Source organism: Eupeodes corollae, chromosome 3 (assembly GCF_945859685.1).
Source record: "Eupeodes corollae chromosome 3, idEupCoro1.1, whole genome shotgun sequence".
NCBI classification, from domain to species: Eukaryota; Metazoa; Arthropoda; class Insecta; order Diptera; family Syrphidae; genus Eupeodes; species Eupeodes corollae.
In genome coordinates, this window is record NC_079149.1 from 82,557,648 (window position 1) to 82,569,359 (window position 11,712).

General features: G+C 31.7%; 1 protein-coding gene across 3 annotated transcripts in view; it reads left to right on the top strand.

The window, feature by feature from the left end:
• LOC129949581 (polycomb protein Sfmbt) overlaps nucleotides 1-9,790 on the top strand; it is a 31,086-nt gene extending 21,296 nt beyond the window's left edge. For 2 of the 3 annotated variants that reach the window (XM_056061130.1, XM_056061132.1), the window contains 7 exons: nucleotides 825-1,586; nucleotides 1,643-2,086; nucleotides 2,143-2,392; nucleotides 8,223-8,412; nucleotides 8,468-8,759; nucleotides 8,818-9,137; nucleotides 9,197-9,790. In XM_056061130.1, the coding sequence (XP_055917105.1) occupies nucleotides 825-1,586; nucleotides 1,643-2,086; nucleotides 2,143-2,392; nucleotides 8,223-8,412; nucleotides 8,468-8,759; nucleotides 8,818-9,137; nucleotides 9,197-9,538 (2,600 nt within the window). In that variant the 3' untranslated portion in view covers nucleotides 9,539-9,790. The remainder of the gene's footprint in view (nucleotides 1-824; nucleotides 1,587-1,642; nucleotides 2,087-2,142; nucleotides 2,393-8,222; nucleotides 8,413-8,467; nucleotides 8,760-8,817; nucleotides 9,138-9,196) is intronic. The other variant, XM_056061131.1, reaches the window with a different exon arrangement.
• The last annotated feature ends 1,922 nt before the right edge of the window (nucleotides 9,791-11,712 follow it).

Consider the following 11,712-nt stretch of genomic DNA (forward strand, 5'->3'; position numbering starts at 1 on the left):
CATCATCGTCTCAGTTGCCATTATGATTCTGTTTAAATAGAGATTTAACGGTAAATAATAATCACATTTATATGAAATTTTACATGAATGCACTAAAATAATAGTATTACTTGATAAATAAGTCAATTTATATATATAACTACAGCTTCACCCCGATACCGAGAACATATTGAACGCCCCTCGTAATTTACCAAGTCCAACTTCGGCCGCACTATGGTGTACATTGATTCGTTTTTAGCCGTACTACGCGAATATGGAATGGCTTGCCTCAGACTATCTTTTCGTGTCATCGCAATCAATAATTCAAAACCAAATCCGACACCTTCCTTGAAAACCTTATATTTTCCTAATGCTCACACTTGCACATTTTTAAAGTGGATATTATTGTGTTGTTTTTGAAAACTTTCAATTGTTCATAAGATTATCGGAAATATATTTTTGTTTTTTAACGGCTTTAAGTAGCTCAAAAAAAATTCTTTGTTTATATTCTTCTACTTAAAAAATTAAGAATTGCAATCTTGAACATTTTGGATGACAATGAATTAATTTCGAATGTAATTTTGTCGACCATAGCAGATATAAAACAACTTTAAGCGAAACATAAATGTATGTATGTATGAATGTATTTATTAACATTTTATAAAAGGAAGTTATTTACTTAAGAATTATATCACTACTGAAACTAACTCTTGTGTTATGATAACTCAATTATGCTATAGAAGTGACGGAAAAGATTTATGTTATTGAAACAATTAGTGTACATTCTGCTCAAACTCTAGCTACATTCTGTTTTTTAGAATAATATTTTTTATTTCTTTTTTAAGCTGTCTGTGAACGTTGTGGAGCTATAGGGGTGAAACACACTTTTTACACCAAATCTAGAAGATTCTGCAGTATGTCTTGTGCAAGGGGTGAGTTATTTTCTCTGGTTTGTAACAAAATGATTGGATCAACTGGTTCAGTAACTATACCAACAACAACATTAGCTTCGGCTACAACGGCTTCACTATCTGACGAAAGCCTCATAAATTCGATAAATCACCAACGTTCTGACATTGAATTAGCTCTACGTGTATCTCATATAAAAAGTCCAAATTCAAATTATCGATTCAAAATTACAAATCAATCTTTGACAAATTTGAACGATAATGAACTAATGGATGTACCAGACGAAATTGCAGCACAAGTCGATAGCGATGAAAATCTGAATCAGAAGAATTTCATGTACCGGGATGCAATTCCTCAAAATGATTTGCCTCAAATACCAAAATACGAACGTCTTCCTTCACCATGTCCGCAAAGTGAAAGGATTTGCAGTGTACGTCGGAGACAGGGTGATCCCTTACATTCGTACGATTGGACGCAAAGATTATCGCAGTCAGATTTTTATGTAGCACCAGTAACTTGTTTCCCGCATGCTCCTGGATACGATGTGTGGGACAATATTGGTATCGACATGAAAGTGGAGGTCGAGAACACAGACTGCGACAGCCAAGAAGTAGTGCAGCCGGGTCAAACGCCTCACTCTTTTTGGGTAGCCACTATTTTGAATATATGTGGGTACAAAGCATTAATGCGTTATGAAGGTAAATAGATATTTTAAAGACATTCTTAAATTTTACATAATTTTTTTTTTTCCTAGGTTTTGATGAACCCTCACATGACTTTTGGGTAAATCTTTGTTCTTCAGAAGTTCATTCGGTTGGATGGTGTGCTACTCGTGGCAAACCTTTAATACCTCCTCGAACAATAGAAAGCAAGTACAGTGACTGGAAAGACTTTTTAGTCGAGAGACTATCTGGGGCAAGAACGTTACCCTCAAGTTTTTACAATAAAATAAGCGACAGTATGAACTCGCGGTTCCGTCTCGGTCTGAATTTAGAATGCGTGGATAAGGACAAAATATCACAGGTCAAATTGGCTACCGTGAACAAAATTGTCGGAAAACGTCTGTTTGTTAAGTATTTTGATTCAGACGATGGTTTTTGGTGCCACGAAGATTCGCCCATTATACATCCAGTTGGTTGGGCAACTACAGTTGGTCATAATTTAGCTGCTCCTCAGGACTATTTAGAGCGGATGTTGGGTAATTTTTTTGAAAATGGCGCTTGAATTTAATTAAATAGTTTAATTTTTCCCTAGCTGGGCGGGAACAAATGATTGAAGTGCATGATGATGATGCAACGATAGAGTTATTCAAAATGAATTTTACATTTGAGGAATACTATATCGATGGGAAAAAGAATGGTTTCATTGAAGGCATGAAACTAGAAGCCGTTGATCCTTTGAACCTTTCAGCTATATGTGCTGCAACTGTTATGGCAGTTCTTAAATTCGGTTATATGATGATAAGAATTGATTCATATCAGCCAGATGCAACGGGATCTGATTGGTAAGTTTAAACACATTATTTCTGATTTATTACAATTTTTGGTCTTTATATATTTTGTTTCTATAGTTTGTATCCTCAAGTTGAAAAGATTTGTATACGTTCAAAATTAAAACTTTTGGAATTTTAAGCATAAGTTATAAATTTCTTTTTTTTCTATAAATTCTATTAAAACAAAGTTTTCGGAGAAACAAAAATGTTGTTAGGTACAATTACCTCAAATAATAAAGTGTATAGCGCAGAATTAATTATTTGTATATTAATTTAAATAAACTAAAATCAACTATACAAAAATTCGAGTTCGTCTAGCAAAACCTAATGTGACAAGTCTCATGTTGTTTAAGGGGGTCATCCCATGTGACGGCATGTATTTTAAGGAATTTGTAGGATTAATTTTTGTACGACCAGTAAATAGATACAACTTTTTTAAGTTTATTATCATTTAAGAACATAGTTCGACAGTATAAATGTAAAAGTTAAATTAAGAATATTGTAAACGAGTTACAACGGTGTTAACAACTCCACCTAAAAAAAATGGTCTCGCACTTCCTGCACGATTCCATCTGATTGGCTTATCTTAAACAAAAAAAGTGAACGGCGTTTTAATCTGTGATCCAAATGCATGGATTGAACTATCATCAAATGAATATATAAAAAAATTGGACTTTTGGGAGACATTTAAAAAAAAACGTCGCGAATTTTGCGTTTTTTTTGCTATAAACAAATCGTTTTTTTTTTTAATTTTTGCTTGTCGATAATTCATTCCATGCGTTTACATGTGCTGAATCCAACCCATCAAATTTGAAGTAATTCGGTCAAACCGTCTTTGAGATACGCTGGAGGAAAGTTTAAAAAACACAGTTTTGAGAAAAATTCATTAAAGTTTCAAGTCCTCTTAACTATGAAAATATCGACTTACCTTTCAATCGGCGATGCCTGGTCCATAGGGTATTTCTTCCTCTTCTTCTTGAAAATCTTTCAAAGCAGATTGTTCAGCTCTTGAATTAATTCTAGCTTGTTTAACGGCCGCTCAGAACGTGAGATTCGCTTTTCATCACGTTTCTCAACATACATAAGTATGGGCTTCGCGGCCTATAGGGCATCCCATAACCGATATTACTTTCAAAATACCTTCAAAACCTTCATTAAAGATTTCCTGAATAACTTTATCAGTAAGTTTGCCTGGTTCTTTTCCACCGATTCCTTTATTTGTTTTATCCTTTTTAAGTCGTATCTTTAAAACGACTTCGAATTTTGATATTGTAGACATATTAAACTAGCAATTTAAAAAGAAAAAGAAGATTTTTTGAACCCATCACATGGAATAAGCCCCTTAAGACATTGGTAGCTCCGATTATAACAAACAGTTCTCATTTATAAAGTTACAATAATTTAATAAGCAAACCCAAGTAAAATGTAGGTTAATTGTTCTTATCACACATTTGGTAAACCTGCAAATTAATTTCAATTCAAAATATGTAGTTAATTTTTTATATGAAAAACTCAAATTTTCATCATCACCTCGAACAATTAATTTAAATAATCGAAGAGGCTCAACATTGCCTACTTGTAGTGTTTTTGGCGCGATCAATTTAAAAACACTAATAATAAAGATGTCAATCGGTTTTATTAAGGATCATCTCCAGAACTCTGAAAAGAAAATCAATGAGAAAATCTTACAAATGTCTTGAAATTATTATTTTATTTAAAAATAAACCACACAGCGAATTCTTCTAAAGTTTGTTATTTAAAGGTGTTCCCTTTTACTTCAAATCAATAGAACCAAAAAAAACAAGTATTAATAAACAATAGTGCAGTAATGAGCATCTCGGATTTCCGACGTTGGTCTGCCAACATTTTAGATTTGTTTGATCCTAATGAATAAGCGATCAATGATCATAGTCATATCTGCAAATGTCTCATGCCAAGAAAAACCAGTTAAAGAGAACACCCCTACGAGACTCGTTTGACAAAATGAGAAAGCCAACTGGGACGATCTCAACGACTTATTCAAGAACTTTAACTGACTACTATGCCAGCGCAGATATGGTTACAACTTAATTCTTAGTGAAATGAGTAATTTTATCCTGAAAAGTGTAAAATCTATCAAACCCAAAGAAAATGTATGGCTTGATTCTAGCGGTAAATAGGTTATTATTAGAATCAAGGATGTAAGTTTCTAGATTTATAAATCCAACCCCACTGGGGAAAACCGAAAAATGTTCAAACAAGCAAGAAAGACCTAAAGGAATAATTCTTTCTATATGAAAACTATAGTACTCCTATGTAGACAAAAAATGTAGACTACACGATTGTTTATGTGTAGACAACTCAACGTAGACAATTCATCATTGTCTACATGTCAATGTAGACAATCAATCAATTTTATTTTAATTATTCAACTTTTTTTCTCTTCTTAATCATATAAACAAAAAAACGTAAATGCTTATGTATTTCATAAATACAATGAGAAGCCTTATTCATTTTCGCCTTCGACGTCTTCATCAAAACAATTATATTGATTATCCTCGATTCTTAATGAATAATAAAGTTAAAGGAGTTTCTTCAATCGTTCAAAAGTCAAGCAGTTTCTCGACATGGACATACGACAAGCTTGAAAAAACTCTTTCGATTTGAGCGGAAGAGGCTGGAATTAGAATACATTTTTTGCAAAATTCGCCAGATTTGGATGTTTTATTGAACCCATATTCCAAAAACCAATTATTGGTATTTTAATATCTTTTTTATAAAGAATTTTAAAAAAAGTTGATTTTTCTATTAAAAGATTTTCAAATTATCAAGTTGAGGGTGTAAACAAAAAGCTGAGATATTTGTTTAGAGTCATATCCAGGCGCGATTTCAAAGATGTTTCGTGTTGTGCCTTAAATCTATCTGGAAGTTTAAACACAATCAAAGATGAACTGCTTCTCCAGCAGAACAATCAACCGTTTGACACCTTAATGAGCAGACTGGATCAAGAAGCTCGATGTAACTCTTAATATCTTGTTTGAACTCTTTTAAAATCAAAGCAACCTTGGCATTAATATTTTTGTCCATTAAGTCTTGGCTAAAAGATTTCCAATATGATAGTTTGGTATGCCATATAAAATGCTCTACATTTTTTCCCATTTTCTTCATTGCCGACATAATTGTCTACATTGTTGACACAATTGTAAAGTACTATAGGTAAGTACATATACATAGAAAAAACTATAGGTGTTTCTAAAAATTTTAAGAAATGTTACCAACTGTTTCTTGTATTAAATAAATTAAATTTGAAGACAATAGTTTCTTTCAACTCTGTTGTTTTGTTGAGAAAAGGTGTCAATTAGTTCTTTTATACATTTTACCAATTTTACAATTACATAGTTTGAAGCCAGTATCTTCATTTTGGCCAAGATATTAGAGTCGAAGTCAATTTACTTTTTCCAAAAATTGGTCCATGTGTCGAAAGCGTTATTCTTATTTGCATTAAGACATTCTGGGCCGATAAAACAACTTATTATTGGAAGTTAATAATTATAACTAAAATAATAATAAAAATAATAATGCGAACCAAACTGATAATTTAACAACCCGGTTGTCAATTTTTCTTTCTTAAACCTTTTACAAAATATTCTTTCTTTCTAAAAGATTTTTTATAAATTACCAACAATATTTTGCATATGATAGTTTGATTTCAAAATCTTAAATTCTTTCTTTTTTTTTGACTAACGGATGTCGAAAACGTTTTATATTAAATTTAAAGATATTAAACGTTTATTATATTTTTCAATTTGACATTAGTTTAACGAAAGTGTCGCTTTTGCTGTTTTTGGGACATTTATATTCTTAAAATTCGAGTTCGAATTCATAGTTCTAGAGCTTCCAAAGCAAATTTACTTAAAAAATTACATTTCTTTAATCTTTAAAATCTAAAAGTTTTTGTATTTAACACTGGAGTACACGAGCCCTATTTTTATACACCAATGCACGAGTGGCCTACTGTGGTAGACCATTTAATAATGTTAATAACTTTTATGTTAAAAACATATAAATGAAATAAATATTTTTGCATAATGTTCAATTAGCCTTAAACATTTAATAACCATAATTTATGAATTTTAGGTTGGAGTGTAAAGTATTTCAAATCTAATACTAATAAAAAAAAACTGTTAAGCTATAAAGAAAACTCTACTATAGTAGACCACGCGTGCACTCCAGTGTTAATAGGAAATCAAATCATATGGCTTTTCTCTGGATCGTCCATTGCTCAAAAGTTTATGATTTTGGGCGGCGCGATTGGATTTTCAGTCCTCAGTTAAAAGTAGTTCCTTTAGCAACAAAGTTTAAAGCAGTAAAATATAAACTTTGTTTTTATATACACAAAATAAATAATTACAAATAAAAAGGGGGTGAAATCTATTACGGCAATATTATAAGTTTTGAACTAAAGGGAATTTCTACGAAAATAATAAAAAAAAATCTTCAAGAGGCGTTGTTTCGTCACCCCTACAACCCCCTGGATCCACCATTGACTTTAATTTATCTTCTTTTTAGATATACTTACATATTGATAGCGTATTCTTTTTATCTCAATAATAATAATTTCTACTTTCATTTGATATAATATATATGTAGATGATATATACCTAAGAAAAACGAAAACATTGTACCTACTTTCTTTCTGTTTTGAAAATAGGTATTTCGACGTATTTTTGTTCTATTTATTGGCAAAATTACAAAATTTAAATTTGAATTGCTATTTGGCTTATTGGTATTTGTTTTAATTATTGTTTTATACATAAATAAATAAACAAAAAATGTCTCTTTAATGTCTCCCTCCAACCATAGCTATTTTTCTTTACATTCTTCTCTGTTTTGTATTGTCAATTGTCTCCAAAATTTCCCCAATTAAAATTCTCCACAAACTTTGCAGATTTAGTTAATTGATGTTTGCCCAGACGTCGCTTCTTTTATTTCTTTTCATGATGTGCTATTTCGTTCCATATACAATTTTTGCATGACCAGAAATGATGACAAAAAATACTACAAAGGAGTACAAATGTTTGGTCTGAATTGATAAAGACTATTAGCTTGCAGCAAAGTTTGCTTTTAATTCAATGCTACCACTAAGTGACATGACTCCCTCTAAATCATTCTATGTTACAAATCTTCTTTCGCACACGTACAGTTGCTAGGGTACTTACAGATCTCGACATACACAATTCCGCTGGCTAAGCTATTGTTCTGAAGAGTTTTTCTGCAACGTTGGCAAAACCGTTGTCCTATCCTGTCTTTTTCTACAGGGCTCTTTCGGACAGGTTGGAAAATATCATTTGTCCAAATCTTATATCCACAAAATAAACGCGGGTGTGCCCCAGGGTTCCGTCTTGTCTCCGCTACTTTACTTTTAAGATCATTTATTTTTGGTCTTTATAACATTGTCTAATAGGGAATAAAAAGCCGAATTAAATGCTTCGAAAACTCAGTGTTGTGTACTATTGGGATTTTTTCCGCCTCCCAATCTTCTCTCCAACATGTGATAGTAATTCGACTCTCAATTTTGTACAGAATTGTATCCCATTTTTTGTATAGAAAGGATAATTTAGCCATTTTATTTGGGTTCAAAATGATCGTACATGCTTAATAGGAAACTTGGTCTAAATGTTGGTTAAGTCAGTTACAACCTTCATAACATTACATTCATTTCCCTTTAATTAATAAAATTGAGCTTAAAGTTGAAAAAGTAAAGACAGCGATGGCAAGGTGAAGAAGTTTGTGTTTTACCTGTTTTTATGTTTAAGCTTAATAACTATCAAACTATACTAAAAAGTGTTAACATTAATTGCAGGTTCTGTTATCATGAAAAATCTCCGAGTATTTTTCCAGTTGGTTTTTGCGAAACTCATAGCATATGTCTAACTCCTCCAAATGGATATGACCCCAACACATTTAGTTGGACTACATACCTAAAGGAAACGCAGAGTATAGCAGCTGGAGAACATTTGTTCCATCGCATTGTACCAAATCATGGATTTGAAGTAATTTTAAATACAAATAAAAACTTAACACATTTTACAACTATTCAATTTTTAGCTTGGTATGAGCTTGGAATGCGCTGACTTGATGGATCCACGATTGGTATGCGTTGCAACAGTTGCCAGAGTCGTTGGACGTTTACTTAAAATACATTTTGATGGTTGGACAGATGAATATGACCAGTGGCTTGATTGCGAGTCTCCTGACGTTTACCCTGTAGGATGGTGTGTTTTAGTCAATCACAAATTGGAAGGTCCACCAATGCATTCAAAGATAACTTTGAAAATGCCTGTTAAAACAAAACACAAGAAAAAAAGAAAAAAGATTTGTAAGCCAGACAATTCTTTCGGTTAGCGAAAATTCATTTTTTAAATTAATTAATCATAAATACATATTTTTCTGTGTAGGTGGTAAAAACTTTACCCGACCAGTCAATATTAAAAGAGAAGCACAGGATAATCAGTGTGGGGATAGAAACTTTTCATCTGAACGCTTGGGCATTAAACTTGAAATGAAATCAGAACCATTGTATTATGATGACGAAGTGGACGAGGAGGAATTAGAAGATGATGAGTTAAGACATTCAAATCGATCAACACCTTTACCTATATCACCAGAACTCAGTGAAAGAAGCAACATCTCTACAAATGAAATTGCTTTGAATATAAATCAAAATTCAAACTCCCCAGCCCCACCAATCGAGCGTAAAGCAACAAGTTACATAGGGGTAAAGTTTAAAATTGTTTAAAAATGTTTTATATCTATATTTTAATTTTGTTCGGGTAGAATTCAACTGTATCAAATAGCAAATACATTCCACGTCTAATTGATCTTGCACAAGATCCAATGTGCAGCCAAGCCAGCGGGGAACTTATGCCAGAGACATGGAATGTATACGATGTTTCACAATTCCTTCGAGTTAACGATTGCATTGCCCACTGTGACGTGTTCAGTCGGAACAAAATCGATGGAAGACTTTTGTTGCATTTATCAAAGGACGAAATTATTACTTTACTGGGAATGAAAGTTGGACCGGCTTTAAAAATTTTTGACTTAATACAGCAGCTCAAATGTAAACTGAACCCCAGTAAATCTAGACTTCTAAGGGCAAATAAATTATTTTTATAGTGCCTTTTTTATTTTTGCATTGAAAGCATTGGTCTTTGTTTTAATTTTTTTTTAACTTACTGAAAACAGTCTAGATACTAAGAAAGATCATTTTATTAAGTACATTATTATAAGTTTTAATAAATCTACTTCAAATAGTTCATAAGAATTTGATTGCAATGTTTTCCTATGAATAACAAGATTGGTAAATAATTTCATGTATATAAAAGAAAACTAAAAAAATCATATTAAAAATATTATACACATAATCAAGTTTCAATCTTTTATTTAAAATAAATTTCACTACTGGTCAAATGGTTAATGGTGTAGTAATTTAGTTTAGAAAAGTCAAAAACTACTAGTTGAGAATTTTTTGTATAGTTACTGCAGGTTGAATAGCATTCTAGGTTTGAATAGCAGTGAAGGGGTTACATTGTACCACAAATACTTACTTTCCTCAAAGGACTTTATTTTAAGGACATCGTTTTGAATGGTTAAGTTTTCGCAAAGCATCATTTATTGTGGGAAAAAGAAAGAATGTAATTAAAAAACAAATGTCCAATAGCTCGTAAGGAATTAATTTCTGTTTGCAAGTAATTTCAAAGATGTTTGTATGCTAAAACAAAGAATTAACTCAATCTTTTGGTCGAAAAGTGTTTCCAATACACCAAAAGTGTTACTTTTTGACAGGAATTTTAAATAATTTGTACGAATTTTGTATCATCCTAAGCGTTCGGATACACAAATCGGAGAACCCTCCGGAACAATTTTTACAATATACTATGAAAATATAAACTCGTAAGTAAAATTCTAAAGATAAGATTTTGTCTCAATGAAAAAACGTACAACATACATTTTATATTTGTCGATTTTTTTTGTTATAATGCACCTACATTGTTAGAAAAATGTGTCGATTCTTTTTACTCATTCTATTGTTTGCTTTCTTTAGCGTTTTTTTATGTTGGGATAATCTCAGAAACAGCAGATCCGATGTCGAAAATTTGTATTCTGTTTCATTCTGTTATGGTGAAAAATAAAAAAGGTTTGATTTGTTGCATTGAAACATTTTTTTTTTCGAAATTTTATACTTTTATCACAGTGAAAGAACGAATTTTGCATTCCGTATTTCGAACAGTTTTTTGAACATGTATTTATTAATAAAACATCTTCAAACATAAACATAGAAGCGGTACAGAGGTTTCAAACAGATCTATTAGGAAATAGAAAGACAAATATTATTTAGGATTTTGGATGCAAAATATTTTTCAAAGGCATATTTAATAGCTGTAGTCATTCCAAAAATTTAATAGAGGCTTCAGCCTTCTTTTAAGTATAATGTATGGCATGTGAAGAATTTAAAGTTGAAACTTATGAGGATTTTTTGAAAAAAAGTAGGTTACTGACCATTTTTAAACGGAATATTATTGTGAAGGATTATACATCCGGAAAATTTTCACGAATTTTAATGGAAAAAGAACCACTTCGTGAATTATATGTAACCTCAAAAAGAATAATATTAGGTTTTATTCAAATTATAAAAGGTTATAATTCAAAAACCTAACTTGATAGATTGATTTTGATCGTCTCGAACTTAAGCCATCAGGATCTTTAACTGGTCACTATGGGCAGGTTCAGGCGACATAAGGGACTTGAAAGTAAGGTATCTGATTCGCCAGCTGCCAACAAATTGTCTTCTAATTAAGGCAACTTTAATGGAAAGGTAGTCAAGAAAAATAAGTGATATTTCTCTACAATAAAAAACTACAAGTCGTAATGGGTTTGTAGCTTGCCTGAGGAGTGTTTTGTAGATTATAATGTTTTTGATAGTACAATGAACTGAAGGTTAGTGAAGTAAAGTTCCAAGTTTGAAGATTATGACTGTTAAAAACTAACTAGTTGCCTTGGTCAAAATGTACGTTCAGGGAATGCAGTTGACTCCTCGATAGTAACGTGGATTCCAGCGCAGATATGATTACAAACTTAATTCTTTTAGGAATGAGAAATTTTATCCCGAATAGGGTAAAATCTATCACACCTATAGAAAACTCATGGTTTGATTCGAGCTGTAAAGAGGTTATAAGGATCAAAGATGTAAGTTTCCGTATTTTTAAACCCAACCCTACTGAAGAAAACCGGAATAAGTTCAAACAAACTATAAAGACTTGTAACGGACATATTCGACGCATTAAATTTTT